Source organism: Hetaerina americana, unplaced genomic scaffold (assembly GCF_022747635.1).
Source record: "Hetaerina americana unplaced genomic scaffold, ioHetAmer1.1.p SCAF_3, whole genome shotgun sequence".
Classification (NCBI taxonomy): domain Eukaryota; kingdom Metazoa; phylum Arthropoda; class Insecta; order Odonata; family Calopterygidae; genus Hetaerina; species Hetaerina americana.
The window spans coordinates 2,035,763-2,059,934 of record NW_027286874.1 but is presented as its reverse complement, the minus strand read 5'-3'; the positions used below and the strand labels follow the sequence as shown (position 1 = coordinate 2,059,934).

Sequence of the window (24,172 nt, the reverse complement as noted above, 5' to 3'; positions counted from 1 at the left end):
TTCATATTTCAATTCATCAAGCAGCATAAAATTATCATAAATGCATAGGAAATAGTGGGGCAAGAGATTGGTCGTTAGCTAGCTATGTAAAAATTATTTTCTTTAGCAAAGTAAAGTTGTGAAAGTTGATTGGTGATGTTGTAATCAATGGGCGCATAACCTTCTTGAGGGATATTTGGCACACAATGAGGTTTAAGTCTTCCAGAGGTTTTTTCATATTATATATATATATATATATATATATATATATATATATAGATGATTTCGTCGACGTAACACGGAAGTGCCGAATAGTACATTACACAGTAACAAACAATATAGAAACACAAAAAAAGATCACTCACACGTTATTTCTTGATAATTTCGACGGAATTCTACTCCGTCTTCATCGGAAGATAGAGAAGTAAGTTCTATATTGTTTGTTACTGTGTAATATATATATATATATGTATATATATATATATATATATATATATATATATATATATACATATATATATATATATATATATATATATATATATATATATATATCGACCTACAGGGTTCGTCCGGAAAATAAGTGTACTGATTTTTTCCCGCCGCTCCAGGCGCGCCCAGCACCGCTCTGACGGGCTGCGATTGGAGGGGGGTATGTTGGCAAGCGACGCTGAAAAGGCAGTCGGCTCTGAGCTGTGGTGTATTGAGGAGCTCTGTTAACGCGAACCTTCACGCTCGACCCACGTCACGGAACGCGATGCCGAAGTTTTTGGAGCAGCGTTATTCCATCAAATTTGCGGTAAAGCTTGGGAAATCGTCTACCGAAACTGTCGGTATGATTAACCAGGCTTACGGGGAGTCAGCCATGTCCAGAAACATGATCTTTCGGTGGCACAAGATGTTCGTGGAGAGCAGAGAAGAGGTCGACGACGAACCACGGCCTGGACGCCCATCAACGACACTCACCGACGAAAATGTGCGAAAACTTCGCGATGTACTGAACTCTGATCGTCGTCTTAGTGTTCGGATGATAGCAGAGCAGTGTAATGTGCCAAAACAATAGTGCACGGGATTATTAGGCACCAATTACAGATGCGAAAAATTTGTGCAAAGTTGGTGCCGAAAGTGCTCAGTGATGATCAAAGACTCAATCGTTTGGAAATCGCGACACAACTTGCGGATCACTGCAAAAATGATCCACATTTTTTAGAGAACGTTGTTTCGGGTGACGAGCCGTGGATCTTTGAGTACGACCCGGAGTCGAAGAGACAAAGTGCGGAGTGGCACACCCCATCATCACCCCGTCAAAAGAAAGCTCGCATGAGCAAATCTCGGATCAAGGCGATGCTCATTGTCTTTTTTGACAAAAGGGGAGTCGTCCACTACGAATTTGTACCTGAACGACAAACTGTAAATGCTGCATTTTACGTCCAAGTGCTCGACAGGCTTCGAAAACGAGTCGCCCGCGTCCGGCCAGCGATCAAAAACATCTGGCGGCTGCATCACGACAATGCGCCGTCTCACACCGCGCTTGTCGTGTCGGACTTCTTGGCCAAGCACGGCGTGGCAACGCTGCCGCACCCGCCCTACACCCCGGACTTGGCACCACCGGACTTCTTTCTGTTCCCGAAGATAAAGAGGAGTTTGAAAGGAACGCGATACGGGACTTTGGACGCCGTCAAAGAGGCCGTGACGACGTGTCTTCGAGAGGTTCCCGATGATGCCTTCGCGGGAGCGTTCCAGGAATGGGAACGCCGCTGGAACAAGTGTATCGACTCACAAGGGTCCTATTTTGAGGAATATTAGCTTAAGATATGTAAAAGTGTAATAAATTTTTTTTCCTGAGCTCAGTACACTTATTTTCCGGACGAACCCTGTACTCTAGAACTAGAGACTCCAAATGCAAATATTTTTCCGATCGCACCTGACTTGCATTGAGCTGCATATTCGAGCAGCAAAGTGATGACAATTTTTTGTATGCTTCATAGTCTATTTTTCATCTTTCTTCGTAGATTGTCAACAATGCTCGCCAATACGATTTCGACAGTTCATGCGTCATTTTTAATTTTCTTGATCAGTATTCGCCGTCGGTCCCACCGCATTCGCCGTCTCCAGAGAAGATTCTAGCCAATGTAATCATCCAGCTGACAAGGAATTGCTCAGCTAGACATTAACATTCACTTAGATTGGATCTAGTTCTTTAAATATTTCCCTCGCGCGCACTTTGACAAGCGCAGTTTGCGCGCACAAGGTTTGCACTAAGAGTACCGGGAAAAGCTTCGGAAAATTAGGCTTATTTTAGATTTTGTTTCAATGCCTCAAAGGTCATCAAAAGTACGTCCCATGGGTGTCAACACACTTTTGCCGGCGGCTTTTCCACGACTCGAAGTCTCCCTGGCAGGCCAACCCAGGAAGTTCTTTAAGGGTACACGTGCAAGCTTCTTTAACGGCAATTTAACGGCCCCATGGTGGTATCCTTTGAGGGATGGTGGGTTTCAGTTTTGAGAATATGAAATAGCCTGTTGTTGCCAAGTCGGGACTATAAAAGGGTCGGGGGATCGTCGCGATGCCATTGCAGAATGTCTTCGGAAGCGGACACTCAACACTGATCTTGGTCGTCCGTCAAGACCTTCGGGACGAGTTTAGTGCAGATCTTACGCATCGCTATATTTTCAGTGTTAACGGTTCGTGAACTGTTATCTAATCAATGCCAATATGATCTGCGACCATGCGCACACTAAACTGACGGTCTGGATTCAGCACTTCACGCACACGTAAGGAAAAAATCGGTGCCAATCCTTTCAATTCAATCCCAGGGAAGTTGAAACTTTTTTCTTTGCCTCTTTTAATTTCGTTCTTCTATATTTTCACATTTTATTGACGACCGCATTATGGTGTGATCATTAATTGAGAGGAACATTGAATACAACTAGGATGAGCTTGTATATGCCGTGGACTTCGATAAAGCTTTCGATAGAGTTAATTTTGTGGAATTAATGAACGGATTGTAGAAAATATGAGTATTTTGGAAAGATAGGGGACTAATCAACAGCCGGTACATGTATTAGATAGCTCAGGTACGAGCGGTGGAGGGCAGATCCAAATGGGCAATTTTAGAAAGAGGAGTAATATTGAGGTGTCCATTATCACGTGTGCTGTTCAACGTATTATTATCATACATTTTTAAGAAGCTTTCAAAACTCTTCATTGGGTGATGAGAAACCTCAAAGGGAGCGTTAGAGCAACTAAGGAAAAGGCGTGTCAGACCCAGGTAAGACCAATTTTAGAGTACGCATCTCTTGTATGGGACCCTCATGCAGAAGGGTAGATCAAAAAACTGGAAAAGGTACAAAGAAAGGCTGCCCGATATGTACTGGGGAAGCATAGGAGGATGGAGAGTGAGTCGGACATGCTAGAAACGCTGGGCTGGGAACCTCTACAAACTATAATGAAAGTAAGCAGACTTTGTGGAATGTTCCGCATTCTGAAGGGGGAGAAAGCTTGGGCAGATCTTAGGAAAGAGGCGGGGAACCCAAATTTTATAGGGAGAAATAGCCACAAATTCAAGGTAAAATGCCGGGCACAAAGAACGAATAAAAAAAGTTTCTTTTCTAAATAAAACAATTGTTGATTGGAACACCTTACCTGCAAAAATATTCGAGCCCTTTCCTAACAGAGTGCAAAATTCTAAGAAAAGATGAAAGGAATATATGTAATGATTTGATTGATGTGTGGTGTATTGTATTATATGAAAGAGCTAATTTTTTTAATTTATCTTTTTTTTCTTGCTAATTGATTGATGTTAATGAGATGGGGATTTTCTTGATTTGTGAAGGAGATTTGTGTTTTGAAATTCCCTTTAAGAGTACTTTTGTTTAACGACTGATTTTACCTTTGTTATTATTTGGGACTTGTGTGCCAACTGACACTGTTTATCAGCACATGTGGATTTTTAATAATAATAATAATTATATTAATCTCGTTGCAATTTGGCAATTTTTTTGGTGGCAAAGGTCAAGTCTGGTCAGCGGTCACTCTTAAAATGCACACACATACACACACAAGAAGAACAGATATAGTATGATACAAAATGCTCTTAGAGGGTGGAAAAAACAAACCTCCAGGCAGCTGGTTCCAATCAACAATAGTTCTGTTCAAGAAAGAGTATTTTATCTTATATGTTTTTTTTATTCTTAGTTTTATTTTAAAACTGAGGTTTTTCCGTACTAAAACCGTATTTTCCCTTTAAGTTTGGTTTTTCCATCTCTTTCTATGATTCTTCCCACGCTTCGTCATTTTTAACAATTCGCGCCTAACCTACTCCATTTTCTTCTATTTTTCAAACTCTCCCATTTTGGTATATCCTACGTTTGCGTGACATTATCTGGTCTTTTGCACCTTCCGAGATCTTGCTGTCTTTCTTTGAACTTTTTCTATCTTTTTAATATGTCCCATTGACATATTTTTCCTCATCTTCCTTTTTTTCACAAAATATGAGTCCTCCACATTAATACCGTCTGTCGGGGGAAGTGAGCTGTTTTTTGCAAGTCGAAGGTATCTGTCGTTTCTGAGCTATTTAGGCACACCTTATTATTTGTTATATTTTAAATACCCCGAAGAACATCCGTAAATCAGGAGTTTCTACAGTGTCGGGTATTATCTTATTCTCGTTAGTTTATAATATGTTCACGCCCTCCCTGTTGTCTACCCTAGCCCGTATATGCGGAGGAAATTATTACAAAGTGAAGAACTGGAGATAGGAATGACACTTAGTAGGGAAATGAATTAAATCGGTTAGGTTTGCCGATGATCAAGATTTAGTGGCCAGTCAGCCAAGGGTTTGCAAACAGTACTGATCACATTGAAAAAATCCAGCGTGATAGGTATGGGATGATGATATATGTAAACAAAATAAAGGTTTTTCGGTTTTCGAGAAAGAGAAAGGCTAAGTTTCACATTGAAATAGGAGTTCATAACCTAGAGTAGGTGGGACAGTTTACTTATCTTGGAAGTATTTTGAACCAAAATGGTCAATCTAGTAGAGAGGTCAGAATAAGAATTCCATTAAGCAAAGAGGCTTGCACATGGAGGAGGAAATAGTATGTCGAGTAAGGATGTTAAGAATCGGCCAGTCAAAACTTTAATACGGAGCTTGGTTTTATACGGCACGGAAATGGCCAATGAAGCAGGATGATGGGCGTTTATTAGAGGCCTTTGAAACTTGGGTGTGGAGAGGGATGGACACGGTCAAATGGATCGAAATGAAAACAAACGAGGAAATATGGTGGGGGAGGAGGAGATTGTCGAAGGAAATCATAAGTAGCCAGGAAAAATGGATGCAAAGCATATTGATTGGCATTGGAATATTGAAGACTGTGATAGAGGGGAGAAGTTTAAGCAAATGAGGAAGGAATAGAATAGGGATGTTGGACGAAGATAAGGGCGGAAGGAAGTATACGGAGATGAAGAGGAGCTTATTGTAATGTCAGATGTTAGGTTGTGTTTTGTTTGGAATAGCAAATAACTGTATTGATATTGTATTGTACATGCTTTGTCCTCCCAAAACCTACCTTGACAGGTAGAAACCAGATGTTATTATTATGCTTTTACAATATATTACATAATATTCTCTTAGGTGGTTTCATTAAGTGCGTCGTTTTCCATTTTTTAACTGCATTATCTATCTCGTAATAATATGCATCGAATTTTCTGATAGGAAAACACCAAAAATTAACGTACGTTTTAACGAATTGGTACTATTTAGAGTTGAAGTATTTATTTTATTTTGCTTGTATAGTGTGTGATTTCCCAAAGAACTACACATATACATATCAGTTCCGTCAACTTTTGTGCAAAAATACCTAAGCTCAGGCCTTAAAAATAATTAATTGGAAGGTAAAACATGTATGCCTGCAATGTGAATCACAATATCGAAAATCCATGGGTCCAAAACCATAATAAGAAGAAGAAGAATTGCTGGACCATTCAAATGTGAAATTACTCGCTCATTTAAGTAAATTAGTATATTCTTGTGCGGAAATGCTTTTAAAGCACTCTGCATCTCCTTATTTTGCAAGATTTTCTCAGGAGAGTGAAATATTCCAAGGTCTGAATGAGTAATTGCAAAATCTATTATACTTATGTGATTTCTGGCTTCACTTCAAATATCTTTTAAAAACATAAGAAAAAGACAAGATGAAATAGTAGAAGCGGCATGATCTCAGAAAAGGTTTATGAACATTTACTGAAGCAAGGATAAATGGCATAAATCGAATATATTAATTTAAAATTGTGTATAGTACGCATTAAATTCCAATTATATTCCAATTTTCCACTTTTAAGTTTACGGATGTTTAAAATTCATAATAATTTTAATTTTAAAAATTTCCGTTCCGGAAAATTATGCTTGACACGCTTCCATCTCGCATTCAAATGCAATAGATAAAACAGATAGGCAAGTAATTAAAATACTGACTGGGGTCGAAGAACACGATGGCTTTGAGGCAGGCAAACTCCGAGTCATCCACTTGAACTTCAGCGAGGGGTCGCACCAACTCATCCATGATCCTCGTCCCAACGCGACTTATGTCGACATCCGATGATATTCCGCTCTCTGTTGAATATAAATAATTAAAATTATGTTTGTAAGCCAATGTGCATTTGTATATTTTTTCAAAATTCAAATATTCATTTCGTTTTCCAACACACATAATTAAACCCTATGTAAATTATGGAAAAAATTATAGAATAAAAAATAATTACACAAATAGAAACATATTCCATAATATTCTGCGTTATATTTTAGTATTCCATCGTAAACAATAATTAGCGTTTAATTAGCCTGTGACAAGTGAATAAGGAAACTTAACATACATTTAATAGAAAACGAAAAAGCCAAGACCGTAAACTTGACAAGTTTAGGATCTTGGGTTTTTCGTTTTTCATTATTTCACAACCGCAGGTACGTTCATTTTAAGTTCACATTATATCATGGCCTTCATGCCATCTGAACGTACCAGATATTTCCGGCTTAAGACAAATCTCTACCAAATTCCCTTGGACATACAATTCCTAAGAAACTGAAAAAAGCTCGGGGCCCTTCCCAAATTCATCTCCGCCACCGCCTTTGGAAATAATCAATTTTCCCGATATAACTCCAAAATAAAAATGGTGGAATTCCGTGGTCCATTTCTTCTCTAAGAAAGCGAAACTTGAATTAGAAACTTATCACCTCCAACTTAAAGTGAAAATTTTCTCGATGAAAATCAATTTAACACACGTTTACAATCTTGGCTCTTTCATTTTCCAATGTTTCACGACAGTAAGTACGTTCACTTTAAGTTTACACATATTTAATTGTTAATGATGGAAGAGTGATGGCCTTTATTTACTTTACACACCAGTAGCTGTATCCACAAACTAAATCGAGAGTTATTGTCAAACACTTTTCCCATTATCATGTAAATGATATGCTATGATTATCAATTCCCTCGACTGCACTTTAACTGACACTTTATTCGATTTCGGAGACGATAAAGGGCCGCTAATGTTAGCCTCTTAGCCCAACCAAGTAAACCTTTAGACCTCCCGATAGAGCAAATGGCGATGTTAAGTCAAGGAAAAAATGCTTTAAAACCATATGACAACCTAAAAGAATTTAAAGTTTACAATACTGAAAGTACTCAACCAGGTCTAACGTCGAAGGTAGGTTTTGGATGAGCAAACAGATTAACCAACGCTAATTTCCTACGCTTCATTAAACACGACACGTAACACCCTACAGCAAATACGTGAGTCGTTCAATATATCCTTAAAAAAATACGAAATGAAATCATTTTGGTCGATTTTTTTATTTTTCAACGTAGGCTTCTTTTAGCTCGACACATTATTCTCAGCGTTTCCTCAAATCTTTCATGCCGTTCAAAAAGGAGGATTTCCAAAGATCATCAAAATAGGTATCTGTATTGACGATTACCTCCTCGTTCGAAGTGGAACGATTATCGCCGAGCAATTGTTTCTGAGTTCAGTTTTCGCCAATCAATCATATCGGAGGGAGTCACTTGAATTTGACGTCTCGAACGATGCTCATAATTTGTGGATATAAGGTCACGTTTCAATCCATATACTCACATGTAAACAGTCGCAAACACAGCAGCAGATGTGCCATGGATTCATTTAACTCGGCTTTGATCTTTTTCGGTGTAGCACTTGTAATACACGTATCTTAATGACCTGCTGGCTTTCGAAATTTAAAATTAGCTCTTGGATTTTCTCCGACTACGTTAAAGACATTTTGATATTCCCCACCGTGATGTTGCCCATAAAAGAGAAGCATTTAGGCGGCGTTCACTCACCCATGGGATGCCTAGTAATGATACAGTTATTGCCGAGCAGCAGGATGTCTTTGAGGTGCAGCGATCTCCTCGCCAGTCCCAAGAGGAGGTGCTCGCCCGCATGGGCTCTCAGCAGCGCCACCTGAAAACAAGGGAGGCACCTTGTAGACCGTTTGGCTTGGTCCTGCACAGATTGGAAGCATACAAGCACTTTCTGCGCACATATATATATATATATATATATATATATATATATATATATACACACATATATATATATACACATATATATATATACATATACACATATATATATATACATATATATATACATATATATATATATGTACATATATATATACATATATATATATGTATATATGGGCAAAAAATAATATATACTATGTATATATATATACTATATTTAATTATTTTGTCTAGATTTTAGGCCTCGGCGTTACCCATAGGATAGAGGTAGAGCAGCTAGGTTTGTGAAAAGTTGTTACACACAAGGTGGCAGTTTCACACGTTTAGACGAATCAGGATAGGAACCACTAGTTGGCCGTAGGTTAAAATACCGAGTAAATTTACTGCGTACATTTGAGGTAGGTTACTTATCTGAGGATGTTAAAGACATACATCATGTACCGACTTACTATGGTGGGTCAGATCACCATCATTTTTTCGTCATACGATTAGAGATCAAAATATACATGACTGCAACCAAGTGGGGGATAATTAGAATTAGCAGCATGGTGTGTCGATAACCTACGTATTATTTTTTATTTATAAGCCCATCTTTTTAACAGTTTTACCCCATGATTTTAATATACCTATCCTGTTATTGAATATTGTCACATGTAAGTACCTTCCTGGGCGTGAATAACTTTGCCCCAGTGCATGATAAAACTAATATTTGTTCTATGAGACATGATTGGGTTTGTGCATGAATGGCTCGTGACATAACATCCCCCGCCACACGTCTTTGCGGGTTGCGGCGTATTATGTAGACGTAGATCATTCAACTGAAAAAAGAAGCATCTGCATTGCAAACCACGTTCCCCTTGTTTCCATCCCCTTTCACTCTACCTCGTGGCATGTATAGTATATATATACATAGTATATATTATTTTTTGCCCATATATACATATATATATATATATATGTATATGTATATATATACATATATATATATATATATATATATATATGTATATATGCAGTCCATTCGCATTTCCCAGACTCGGACGAGTTGGGAGCGAGGAAAGGAGAGAACTTGCTTGCGGGTCGGACGCGAAAAGGAGCAGACGCGGCCTAGGAAATGCAGCAGAGAAAATGCTGACATGCGACAAGCACGCCCTCGTACACAAGAGGGTGTACCACCCACTACGAGCCTACCGCGAGACAGGCTGGACAATCTGGTATTCGACACTGAGGTATCCTACAGCTTGATAGAGGTGCAATGAGAGCACTTGAACAGTGATTAAACACAGAAGAGGATACGACGCGTTGATTCTAAGGAACGATCACCATGATATGACATGAATCCTTTTTAACTTTCCCTTTCAGAAAGGATGTACGAGAAATAATTATTTTTTCACAAATTTGTCTCGTCGAGACTGGAGGAACTCCAGGCGCCTTATCATTTGCATTTCGCATTAAATTTCATTTTGAAGAATATTCTCGTCTATTAAATTTAAAATCCAACCGTCAAGGGCCTAAAAATGTTAAATCACTCGAGTAACAATATAAATTATTCAATTTCATTGGAAAACATCATATCGAATGGCGCCAGTACGACATGAATGTAAAGCGGTTTTCAAAGTCTCTTCACGATCACATTTTGTTAGCAACTGTTAGCGGTAATGCGTAGAAGAGAGGCGTGAACTGGGAGGAGAGGGGTACACCGCGTTCGTAGGTCCACCCAATGCCCGCGCCCGTATCTTAGACAAGCAGAGTGCCACACCTCGACTAGAATGGCAGCACTAAAATCCTTTCCAAACCAGCGGCATGCGGAGGGAAGGTGGTGGGGACATCTAGGAGGGGGTGGGGATATCAAGGAGGGGGTGGGGGCATGTAGGAGGGTAAGGGGGCATGGAGGAGGGTGTGGGGGGCATGGAGAAAGGTGTGGGGGCATGGAGGAGGGGGTGGTGTCGTATAAACTGCTCATATAAACACTCCGTGGACAAGAGTTTAGATATTAGACGTGCTAGGGGTGTTGTTATCGTTGTCAACAAGAACACCATTAGAACTTGAATTAGCTAAGTATATGTTTCGCGTTATCCGACTGACTGGAAAACCAAATGAGAAGCCAGATGAGTAGTCTGTCAAATTCAATGCGGTGCACTCGATGGACGACGCTATGTCTTGAATCAGTTGAATCCATCCAGAATTATGGCGAAAGCCTTACCTGATCATCGAGAGGTAGCTCCGTGAATGCCTGGATGTACTTCGCCCATTCCACGAGGATCAGTAACTGCTGCTTCATCGATTCGCATACATCGTTTATGTTGGCGAATTTCTTCGATGAAAGGTCGTAATCACTCGTCGGGGAACCGGGCTGGAAGGAAATACTTAATCAACCATTGCTGTGTCAACACGAGATCAAACAACCAATTTGTACAGCGTGCCGAAAAGAATTTATACAATATTATTCCATTTCGGGAAAATATAGCAGGGGACATTTCCACCTCTAAGGGCTTAACGCGCGGCCTCACCTCTAGGGAGGCCCCCACTTGGCGGGAGAGCATCTCTGCGTTGAGGAGCGAGGAGACGGAGAGTCCGTTGCCGGCGGACTGCTCCTCGTAACTGGGCCGGCGGCAGCTGATCCGGTCCCTCTCGTTCTGCACGGCTGGAAAGGAGAGAGAGAGAAATTCACGCCGTGGACAAATTAACTTCACTCCGGGAAACTGCAGTTTTCAACGACAACCCCTTATGCATAATTACTCACTAATTACTATAAATCCCGAAATCTCAATTTTAATATTCCAACAAGAAGGAACCGCGAGGTAGCTGCAATTTCATAATATTTCATGACAAAAATGTACAAAATTAGGATAAAACTTTCCTCTGATTTGGTTTGCTGTAAAAATAAGGATTGGAGTGAATTTCAATAAACGTGATATGCATATGTATTAATGCCACCTATTCAGGGTATATAATGATAATGATAATAATAATAGTAATATGTAAACTTCTAAAAAAAGCTGGATTGTTAAATAAACTAAAACAATGGTTTGAAACGATAAAAAATGAATGCAATTTTTTTTAATGGTGGACGAAATATGATGGTAAAGAATCGCTTGATCACAAAAAAACTAGCACATTTCGGAATTATTCGAAGTTTGAATTAAAATTAACACCAACACCGAGTTCATGACAAAATAGTAGTGTTAATAAAGATATTTATTACCGACCATGGTTTGGTCGTACTACATTATCTTTGAGTGTGTTCCGTGGTTCTAGTTTCTGTCAAGGAAACTTTTTTTACGCTTGTGATCTGCTCAATTCTACCTTCCCGACCATTTCTGTGTTCTTCTTATATTTATGTTCCCCTCCCTTTTTCTTATATCTGTATCCATATGAATGAATATATGTTCACCATGAGGCAGGTTTTCGTGTTTGAATGTGTGTATATGAATATATATATATATATATATATATATATATATATATATATATATACACACATGCATACATACATATTTCTGTTACAAAACTTACGCTTCGTTTTACCATTTCACAAATTAAGTAGTGCGTCCGGCCTTCCAGTAGTGCGTTACTCTGGCAATAATAAATATTCCTTCAGTATTTCGTGTATTTTTCAATTGTAACAAGAAGAGAGGAGATTAAAGAATCACCGTAATGCTCCCCTACAAAACGAAACTATTCTTAAGCTCCTCCCAGATAATTCAGAATCTCTGGAAGCACTTCAAAACATTTGTTCACGACAAAGACGAGCAGTCCTATATGACCTTGCCGTTTCGAATCGGCCATCTTCTGAGTCAACTAACTGCCCCTCCCGCCCGCCCCCCTGGTCCCGTTCCCCTCCCCCTCAACCCGAGCGCCGCGCAGCTACACACTTGCCCAACACCGCCCCCTTCCTCCCCCCTTCACCACCCCCGCGGCCTTCCTCCCCGTTAGACGACGGCGGCCGAGTCCCCATCCTGGCAGTCGATCTGGCGGTGGAATCTTAGGAGCATCTTCGAATTAACACATTGAGAGGCCTGTGGCGGGCACAGTTTTTGCAATCATTTCACATCTGCTCGATATATTAGGGGCAATTGTCATCAGAAAGTTAGTTACTTATCAAAGTCGCCACCTCAAAGAGTTGCCAACGATATAGACGAAATAAGGACAGTTTTATGGGTTATTGTATGACAAGGAGCAATTGCCCAAACACACCACTTCTTTGGAAAACTCATGTGTTAAATGGAAATGGATAACTTTCAGGAGTATACTTCAAATAAAATTATTTTTTTCGGCTGCGTTCGTGTAATTTACCGTATCTCCCGAACTTTAAATGAAACGGATAATCAAGCATGCAACTGCTGTAAAACGATTTTGCGTTTTGTCGCAAAATAAAATATATTGAGCGTACACTGCGCGAATGAAAACAACATACCTTGGTATCTTTTTCTTTCTTAAATATCGTCCAGTTTTGAACAGATTAACGTGGCGTCGCTAAATGCCAAATACGAAGTTTTCTTCATAATTCGAATATTTCATGTACAGGTAGAAAATACATGTTTGCTGTTGCCGGTAAGTCAACGACAAGGGGCGCACGTTATGGGTTTACTATAGCAACATCACTACGCAAGTATGGTTTAATAAACACACGATAGCACTTCACAGGCAAAACCCAGGCACATCTTGATCACATATCTTCGAAATGATGGCAGAAATATGGTGAACTCCAAAAAGTAATCGACTGGAGCCGAGCATCTACAGTCTCCATACTTACAGGGTTGAATAAGCCTCCGTTTATTTGTCTACGCAATCACTATCGGTGAGAACTGATATCATCAGACAAAGAAAACAACTCTAGGAGTACATATAAAGAAAGAAGCGGCGATTGGATCTTGGATTGATCTTGCATGCTCAGTTCAACAACTGGTTAACCCGAATTGGTTCAATATTCTTGTATCTTAAACAATATTTTATTAATCTCAGAGAGTTCATTTAATGGAAAACTAAAAGAAAAGCGTCGATCGACGAAAAGGCCGTAATAAGAATTACTATCGGCGCTAAGAAATATTTAGGATCATCAATTCAACATTTTCATACACATAACAGAATGGTAACGAAAATATTAATTTTAAAGGAATAGAATGAAGTACCAATTGTATCTTGTGTGTTGATACGTCGAATTCAAGTAAGAAGTTATTTAAATTTGAGATGATTGAATGAGGCTCTTCTTCCCTATTTGGGTATCCTATGATGAAAGAATAAAGGAATTAGAGTTTATAATTAGATTTCTGTTTTAAAGAAGAAGTTTACCTATTATTTCCAGGGAACAATGGTTAAATTTCCTTTCCTTGGACTTACTTTCGAACAGGTCAGTGCTCTCGACGGTTAAGTTTAGAGGAGAAGAAGAAAATAAACGAAATCTAAAATACTTTTTTCCGATTCTTTTTTTAAGTGAAATTGGAATAAATAGGGATTATAGAGCGTGGGTAGCATGTGATGGAAAAGGCTAACGCATAAAGTTGCAAAGGAAAGAGCAAAGGAAAGAGGAGGTAGTGCCGTATGTTGGAGAGCTTTGGAAAAACACCTTGGGTTGGAAACCATTGATGGTGAATGGAGAACGTATCAAGGATCGCCTTGCTCCGCAGAATTTTTTCCATAAATTATCATGACCCTTACTTAACTACTGAAAATAAAGTTCAATGTTTACTTTCGGGCTAAATACACTAAGAGACCAAAAGAGAATATGCCATGAATTCAAAAAAATGTTGCCGGAGCCGGTGGCGAGAAATGTAGCATGTCCTCCATTGCCAGCGTTACACAATGTTCCTTGTAAAAGCCCCAAAATTTCAGAGTTTAAGAGGATGCCTCGATAGCTTAACTGGTTAAAAGCACTCGACCGGATATTGAGAGATCTGGGCTCGAATCCCAGTCAAGGCGAATGATTTTTACACTCTGAAATTGTTGCATTGTTAAACAATGTAATTTGGGATCGGGATGTTGCGGTGGATAACGTACTGGCTTCCCACTCAGAGAGCCCGGGTTCAAATCCTGGAGGTGACAAATCTTGCTCAGTGTTATCCCGATCCCTAATTGAGGTGCTTTATGGAAGGCACTTTGAGTGAGTACGCCGTCTGTCGGATGGGATGTTAAACTGCGGACCCCTTGGTGCCTTCCGTTAAGACTAGGCTAATGCCGACGCCGGGTTTCTCTCCACCCCTCCTTCTTTCTTGCCCATCCCTAATGGCGCGAATGACCTCAGCTGTCGGTCACCTCCCCTAAACTACTACTTCAATGTCATTTATCATCTTGGCAGCCTTACGACAATGAATAATCGCAATAATGCAGAAAAGTATGACAAGAGGGGTGGGGTTTATTCGACCCAAGTACGAACTTGCGAAGTATTCAAGAGAAAGGGAATCGCTCACCTTCTTTCTTCATCCCCGCCTTGAAGCATTTCCGAAGTCGACAGTACCGACACTGGTTTCTTTTGTCTTTGTCCACCACGCAGTTGCGGCTAAACCTGAAAAAAAGTTTCGTTACATTAAAAACTGCACTTTCATGAATGTATAACATCACTTTTTCCCAGAATCAACTCTCCAAATTTCTCAAATGTCTCAATTTTAAATATGAGAAATTAAATGTTCAAAATAAGGATATATGTATACCTAGCGATGCATTTATCAAAAGGTAGAAATTACAAATTGCCTCTCTGCTACATCGGATAGCACAATTCCGCAGTGACCCAGGGGTTGACCTCAATGACTAACCTGCCCCCAAAAGTCAGCTGTCTATTAAATAGGGCCACATAGGGCAGTCCAAAGAGAGAGCAAGCTTTTAAGTACTATGCACTCTTCATTCTGCAACCTCTTTGCGAGGCGAGACACAAAATTAACTACAAAGTTTTGAAAATGTAATTGAATAAAAAATTCAAAAATAAAAATTGATTGCACTGAATATAATAACCTAAGTATCCATGAGGTAGCAGTACTTTCTTAGGTCGTGAATCCTTAATTTTATGTCACGCCAATTGGAAAACTTCAAAGTATAGCCCTGGGATGAAGGTGGCCGGGACTATCGAAATATCGAAGCGAGTTGTGTTTTGGTTAATCTTTATATTTTTTTACCATAATTAAATTCAAGTACGCATCAAAACTATATATAATATCATACATACATATACATCAAATACATATGTGTGTGTGTATAAGATAGAGACAACAGTGAAAGACGAACAAAGATGGCTGGTAACCTATATTTCGAGAAAATAGTAATTTCAAAACTAAGTAAGAGCAATAGTGAGATGCAAAAAAGAAAAGGGAGTGGATATGCAAGGGACAAGAATGGAAATAGGTACGTGTAGGGTTTTAGACAAAATTGGTAAATTTTCAGGTCATAAAACCCCAGTTGGCCTACAGCCCATGTAACAGCGCATTCTAATGAGAGCAATTTGAAAGATACTGTATGATTATGAGACACGACAAAATGTGGGCAATGCGAGTTACATAAAGCTGAGACGCCAATTAATGAAAAAATAAATTATTCTGCGCACAATTCACGTATCAAGGCAGTACTTTGGACGAGTATAAGTGTAGAAGTTAGAAATTTAAGAGAATTACGTTTGCAGGAGCATTATAAACAAGAGGAAATGGACGATGAAAACTTATGTTAAAGAGAAAACTTGTTATTAAAAGTTATACAGAAAATAATGGCAGTTGATGAAGAGCATATGTAGAGGTAATGGAATATTTGAGTTAGCTATATAGCAGGGAGAAACTATAGAGAGACTGGGAATTTGTGACAGATTGAAGGGTTTACCAATTTCAGAAAAGGCAAAAAGGTAAACGATGAAAACAGGTATTGGAAAAAGTAGAGAGAAAGGTGTTTATGTCAACAGAGATGCCTTACAAGTCCAAACCCTTATTTAATTTGTTTGCGAATAAATATATGTGTATAGCAACAACGTAACCAGTGTAAGACTTCAGAATATATAGATTGAATTATTAAGATACTGAAATAGCTTCATGTCTTCTTCATCAATTCTCAACAAGTGGACGATTAAGGAATTGATTAAGTACATAGCAAGATTTTAATTGTTTATCCAGGAGCTGTGAGCACCCTATGTGGCCATGTTATTTTCTCTACCCGTGTTTCGCTTCCGAGCCCATGCCGTGGCCGGGGCGCTCCGTTTTAGAATGACCCATTGACGCCATCCTGAAGCGGAGTGACCGTGACGGCGTGCTGAGGGCAGACACGCCGATTTCTTTGGACAAACAGTATACAGTCCATAAAAGTTATAGAATTTTAAAGATGTTTGAGGCGTGAAATTCGAAGATAGTTGTCAATCGACCTTCAGATGAGGAGTTTAGTTTGAATTATTTCTTCACTGTTAATTCACTCGCACAACATAATACACGATCAATAGCAATCTGCTCAAACACCATAAAAATTCACTTCTAGGGATCGATTACGTTTCATTTCCAGGCAACGACCCTTAGAATCGTTCTAATCTGTCATGGTTTCGAGAGTCTGAGGATTAGTTTGCCCAAAGACGTTGACGTCTCGGCGAGGTGGCGGCGCCCACCGGGGAACTTCCCGCCGGAGACTTCAACGTGCGAAAGGGGGTTATGGGTTACTTGCGGGGCCGGGTGTGTAAAGCCGGGTGGTATAGTACCTGCACGTGTAGAGGTGGTTCTTGCGTACGGAGCGCCTGAAGAAGCCCTTACAGCCATCGCAGGAAGCGGCGCCGTAGTGCTTGCCCGTGGCGCGATCCCCGCAGATGGCACACTGCTGCAGCTGGTGGTGCGGGCCGTGGCCTGCGGTGGTGTGCATGGCACCGAGCGGCGGCGATGGTGGGCCCGCGATGCACAGCGCAGCGGGGGGTGGCTGCTGCTGCGGGGGCGGTGACGGCGGGGACGGGGCCGGGACCTGGGGGCCGGCCGCCGACGCCGGCGCCAGGGCCATCCTCAGCTCCGGGTCTTTCGAGGGAGAGACGGAACAGACTTTTACCGAAGCACGCAAAGATTCGGACTGAATACATACAGCATTTGGGACCCAACGCAGTCATGCCTGCAGATTCCCTACCATTAGGTGCCTGTGAATAATCGGATGGCCAGTAACTATCGAAAATTGGGATCGATGCACCATATGAATAAGGGATATTTGTTGTTGGATGAGCTAGTCATACAAAGAAAAGAATAATAATGGAAAATATGGTTTCAATATAATAAACTTCAACTTAATCAGTCATCGAATATTGTGTTTATTTGAAATCCGGGGCACCACGTTTGATTTAAAATTAGAGCCTGAGATGCCAGCAAAGCGCCGGTCAGTCTTCAGACAAAAAGCAGGGAAAGTTTCCTCCTTTCCCTCAAATAATTTCCTCATATTTCTTCGCGTAAAAGACCAGAGATACAAAGTAAACATACACAAAAGAAGTTTGATTCGCCCTCTGGATGACGTCCGCCGTTCGTAGCGAGACTGCACAAGAGAAGACTGTCGAACTTGAGCTGAACAACACAAAAAGGATGACCGCATTATTTGTTAAATATTTTTACAAGAAAATAGCGTCACAGGTTGCTGGAGAAAACGCCACAAGTTAGTCCTTGATGGACACACGAAAGCAAATATCAATTGTTAGTTTTTCTAAGTTAAGATAAAATATCATACTCAAAACGTAAACCCGCTGATTTTAGAACAAAATTCTGAAAATTAGATCTCTGCTTTTCAAAAATTGGAAAGATTAACGCTTATAGTGAATATTTATAATGATGAGGATCAATAATCTTTGACCATAGATGGACCCGTTGAAATATTGCACCTACGCATTTTTGTGTCTACCGCAACTTTTAAGGATTTATTACCGATTCAGGCCTCGAATATAATCGAATCCCAAGACAGAAACGTGAGGAGAAGCTATAGATCGTGAGAGAATATCAGATGCATTTACAAAACTCATAATTTTTCTGACAAACTCATAATACTTGGTGCCTATCTTAACTTATATTTCATATTTATAGCACAGTGTACGGCTTTCACTACAATTGATTCCCGAACTTCACCTTGCTTTGTGTTGCAAATACTTATATACTAATTGTAATGAAGACCTTTCATCCAAGCGCAATACGTCAGCCTACACGAAGGCACCCTTTTAAAATCGCCGAAAAACCTGCGAGTGTTTGAAAGCGAATATGCAATTATCTCTACGGTTAAACTAAACCTATTCACTTGCCAGCGTGACTTTCGTAAAATTAGCGCACTGGGATCGATAAACTCATCAAAAAACATACTGACCTTCATAATTTCCCAAATATTTTAATATGAGTCACAATAAAATTGCCTCATAGATTTGATTCTCGATTAATGAACTGCAAGCAGGTTTTGAGATATTCTAAATTGTGTTCCTGAAGCACGGTCCAGCTTAAAAGAAAAAATAAGAGGTATTGCGGATCACATCTAGTCCGAATAGCTTATATGTACAGCATTGTATGTAGTTGTACGGAAAGCAGTTAAGGTGATGATAAACAAGTTTTCAGAATCGATGGACATTCACTCCTTATCCCAAGCTTAGTTTCGCCTAGTGCTCCAAGCTTTAGAGCACTAGGCGAAACTGTGCCGTTGGGACGGCAGCTGGTGAGCTCAACGACGCAAAACTATTGAAGCGTGATGCGGAAGTGGGGGAACGGGGGGATGCAGATACACCTTTGGAGGGCGCCGTTCGACACTCGGAACGCTCTCCTCCACGCAAATAGGACACGCCGCCTCGGCAACCACTGAACATTCACCTACCAGTTACAAAGAGATGATGTTGAATGTCGTCACCGCAGAAGAATATCCTTTCATCCAACATCCCTCAGGAGATCGCAGAAAATAATTCCGAAACCACAAACAGCACACGAACACCGGTCAACATAGCTCGAGGAGTGGGCACATATAATGGATGTAATGGGTTGGATCAGCTGTTTTTCGCCGCACTCGAGGGTGGGAGGGAAGTGGAAGGGAGTGGGGAGGGAGAAAGGGGGCCAATGCGAGTCCCCGTCGCAACCACGGCAGCGGCGGGGGCTCGTGCATCAGCGCGAGGATGCCCGTGACTCATCGGCTGACGCACTGGCGACTGATTCACGGGAGAGGCAGGGGGTCGAGGAAGACAAGAATGCTTTTCGGACGAAGCCGCCTGCAGTGGCGCAAAGAGGATGACGTACGGCCGCGCCGATTAGGGCCGATTTCGGATGCGCGTGCCCCCCCCCCCATCACATCCCCTTCCTCATGGGGCTAGGGGAGGGGGGGGGGACATTTACAGAAATTTGGACGGACAGAGACACATTTCGCGTGAAAGCAACCTCCAGTGCCCGCGGCCGGAGGACAAAATGCCCCGGAGTCGGATTCGAGGCACCCCCGTCTCCTCTGCAGTCCTCCCGGAATTCTCGTGCCTCGGACTTTCGGCGGGGGGAGTCCAGAACCCTCGGTCGGATTCGAACCAGAGGCCCTCTGCGCTTCGCGGAGTCACTCGTGGGTGGCCCGAGAAAAGTATACGCAGGTTCGTCGTGTTCCACCCCAGAGAAGGATTTGCACACTGGTTATATACGCATTAGCATGTGCGCCGATCAATCTGTGGGCACAGCTTGCTGCTGATGCTTAATGATTTGAGGATGGCATCTGTTTGATTAAGAAAAATTTCACTATTCTTGCAGTGTTTCCAATCTCCAGGGTTAAAAAACTTTCCTTCAATTTCCTCGTCATGGATAGTCTGACGGAGGAATTTACTTTTTTTAAAGAATTCATTCCTTCGTGTAATGCCATAGGTGCGCTGTAACCCAGTGGCTCGAGCGTTCCGCCATCTGACCAGAGGGTGCTTCCGAGTGACACCTCTGGGCAACCCCGGTGTCACCCAAGGTGCGTGATTTTTCGGATACCAGATCTTTCTGGAAAACCGGACGGTTGCACAGGGAAAGGAACTGTATCCCCTCATTCAATACTCGATTGGTGTGAATGTCATTCATGCCGTAGAGGGCTTAGAATAGAGGCTTAGTTGTCTGTGATTGTCTTCAATATAATGTCTGTAATGTAGGGTTAGGTGGAAGAAGGGACTATTAGTCTCAACCTCGCTCAGTTAATTCGATAAATAGAATAAGAGTTGAGTCCTAACCTTAATCCTCGAAAACAAGTTTTATTATCATTACGGTGGAAGTGGTCGCAACAGTAGGAAACAGAATTTACGACGGTGATCCATAATTAATCTAATGGCTGGTGAATTTACTCCCCCTGCCACATGCCCTCGCGGCAGTTTGCAGGGCTACATTTTATACGCGCATGAGTTTATTGCGCAGAATTAGCCGTCTAGCTGGAATACAATGGGTGTCTGTGAAAACAGAAAAGAGAATTAAATTATCTTCTTGGCTCTATCTCTTCCGTCACGATTCGCAGGTCATTTTACCTCACTTCTTCAAGTTGGAATATCTTGAGAAACAAGGTCTCCTAAGTGCTATGGGCCTACAATTAGATGGATGTCAAAATAGCAAGCAGAATAAAATTCCGCCCAGAAGATGATGGTCGATCCATCCTTGGAAACATCGACATCTCGGCAGGAGTGTCCGCGATGGAGATCCCGAATATAGATCAACACAAGTACGAGTATATGTCGGGATGGCACCACCTCTTTCTTCGATCACAGAGTGGTGCTGCTGGTTTATTGGTGTGTTCGGTTACAAAACACCTCAACTGAATCCAAAGAGGCCGGTTCGACCCGTTCTAAAGTCGTCTCCTGTTTGTGAATAATCAACATAATGGTGTAGACAATGACTTTTGCTACTAAAGTTGCCTTCGTTTGAAAAAAGTTAGTTAAATTAATTATTGCAAGTCAAATTTACCCAAGCGTACTTGTGGTTTAAGGGATAAATTTGGTCAACAAACAATAACACATATCAGGAACATTTGAGAGAAAAAAATACAATGGACATTTAGTGGTAGAAGATGGCAGTTAAAAAATCACAGCAGTCATCCCGAAGGTTGGTTTGATTGGTGAGGATAAAACTCACCAATAGGGTTAGTAGTAAGTACTACCATAATACTAACCCCAACGGCGTCTGAAATACACTCATAAACAGGGTTATAATGGGAGACAGATCCTATCCGTGTGCCGTCTACGGCTCCCCAGGAAGATCTGGTACGCGACGATTCACACAGTTTGAGTAAAGGTATGCCCGGGAATCGAACCCCGAGGCTCTCTGGCTAGCATTCCAACGCTCTACTCGCTGGATTACCACGTCCCATATGACAATAAAGTAACACTTAAAGATGATCTGTATATATTTTTATGTTTGTCTGGTTTAATGAAAATGTCCAATTATCTATTATAGTAATATCCCCCGCATAAAATACTAATGCAATTAAAACAATTATTATATCATGTCCCAAAAAGGACTCGTGAAGAGGATATATTCCATGCTTAAGAAAACTACATCTGACACTTCGTAGTTTTTCTTTGCGTAATAAAATTTCTGAATTGAATATATAATTATAAGGTGACCGAATAAAAATAAATGAGTAGTGTGCAATCAGTACCATTTGAATTATTTCAAATGGATCCCTTCCATTTTCCCCGGTATCCACCGCTTTGTAATGGCCGTGGTCTTTGAGATACACGTATCCTTTGGAAATGTGGAGTTTTTTTTTGGTTTCGTCTCTAAAGCCGAGCAAGCAAAATGCATTCATTCGTAAGTACATAATATACTAGTTAGTATATTTGAAAATTCGGCGTCTATATGGTTGCATACATCCGCGGATAACACAGGATTGGGAACTGCGTTCGATGTAGGTCCATACGACTAGTAGATTGAGCTCCATTATATAACTTGAGAGAACACTTTTATTTACTCCAATGTGCCACAAAAGTAATTACTCTTTTAAAAAATTGACTATCACACATGCCACTGTCAATGAGAAATGTCGCTACTTACATTGCCGTTTAAGTGGTAGGACTTCCTTCCATTCGATACACAACGATTAAACAAATAAAATGCATACTACCATCCACTCTGCATGGCATAGTAACCGACTTTCAAAGCGGCTAGACTGACTGAATGACTGACCAATACGACCATTCTAATCTGACCTGCGACTGGTCCACATTGATGCCTTTGGCAAGACCCCAGAGTTTGACCTACGATCCAGTTATTAAATCTGCACAACTCCTACAGACGGCATGGGTGGACATCACATATCTGACTGGGAGATGATTATGGCGTGACCTCGGATGGTGGAAAATATTGACGCTTTATTCGATCATAGATGCCATCGAACCTAAAATTCCTCCAATCAAGTATGACTTGAATAAACTCCCTCAAATGACCAAAACAAATCCCATTTTCTACCATACATGCTTGAAATAAACGCATAAAAAGCCATAGCCCAAATATTACTGATAAGGTTTGCGTATTCAGTCAACAAGAACTTCACATCCGTCAACGTTAAAATAATGAGCTTTGACTAACAATTCGAAAGACATTTTGCGGCGAAATAGCAGGAACTTCATAGAAACGTGATAGTCGAATACATATTTTTGAATTTTCTATTAATGAATCTAAACATCGTGGCTTTCAGACATCAGGTTATACCTACAAGGGCATCCATAACAGGATCACTAACTTGGTAAATCTGGCTCCAGCCCTGAAGGCCCATCTGCGACCTCCACCCACCGCCACTCGGTCCATCGCAAACCCTCAAGCCAAGGACAACCAACTGGCCACCCCTGGGCAACAGCGTCGCTACCCCATCATCAGAGGACGCTCGCAGGGCTCAACAGCAAGCATAAATCCTCATCGACCCGCCATCCCTCCCCCCCCCCATTGAGTCTCTCCACTTTTGGAAACCGAATTCGTGAAAGCGCAAGAGGAGAAGTTGTTTTCCGGGCACTGCGGACAAAAAACGTTCCCACATTTGAAGTACAAAAGGTGGTAATAAGTAGAGACTGGAAGAGTGCCATTACGTATGAAGGATGAGAACACATGCCATGCCAAAGGACAAGGGAATGGCAACTGGAAGTAACATTTTGACAAAAAATATTTTAACGTGAATTAAATGAAGAATAATTAAAGTTTTTACGTGGAGAATGATGTATGTGGGTGCGAAATTTGGGTCAAAGTTTCGGAAGGAAAAAGCCCTCTAAGATGGGTGTTGCCGACGAACGCTGAGGGTCAGTTGGGTAGGCAAGAGATACAAACAAGGAAATGTTCGAAGGAGAGGGGGAAGAGGAGGGGAATCTTGGAAGAATATATTGGAGAGAAGAGAGAAGCGAGCGAGGAAGGGACAGTGTATCTTGAAAAGGAAGAAGGCCTTTCGGTGGAGAGCGGCGCCGAGTGACTCGGGAGGCACCTAGGGTGTATCCACAACAGCTGCGGGGGTGCCACTCGAGAAGATAAGCGCCGCAAAGGGAAGAAGAGACGGCCGGCCATATTTCGTCCTCTTCCCGGCCGGCGCCGCCCTCTTCCCGTGTGCACGGCGTGGTGGAGGTTGAAAGGTTAGTAAGGAGTGGGCGGTTCCATCGAGGCCACGCCCCCCTCGGCTGACCGTCCATTTTCTTCCGGCCGTCCGCGCCATTGGGCCGAGACACGGCGGCGCCATTCGCCCCGAGTTCAAAAGCGACGGCCGCAGAGAAACCATCCCGCGCGGAAACAGAC

At 41.3% G+C, this 24,172-nt stretch overlaps 1 protein-coding gene across 1 annotated transcript in view; it reads right to left on the bottom strand.

The window, feature by feature from the left end:
* Nucleotides 1-17,462, bottom strand: part of LOC139691032 (hepatocyte nuclear factor 4-gamma-like) — a 28,607-nt gene extending 11,145 nt beyond the window's left edge. The window contains exons 1-6 of the mRNA XM_071588753.1: nt 17,173-17,462; nt 14,927-15,021; nt 11,030-11,163; nt 10,723-10,872; nt 8,334-8,454; nt 6,455-6,592 (exon numbers count right to left, since the gene is read on the bottom strand). Of these exons, the coding sequence (XP_071444854.1) occupies nt 6,455-6,592; nt 8,334-8,454; nt 10,723-10,872; nt 11,030-11,163; nt 14,927-15,021; nt 17,173-17,462 (928 nt within the window). The remainder of the gene's footprint in view (nt 1-6,454; nt 6,593-8,333; nt 8,455-10,722; nt 10,873-11,029; nt 11,164-14,926; nt 15,022-17,172) is intronic.
* Nucleotides 17,463-24,172: the final 6,710 nt, after the last annotated feature.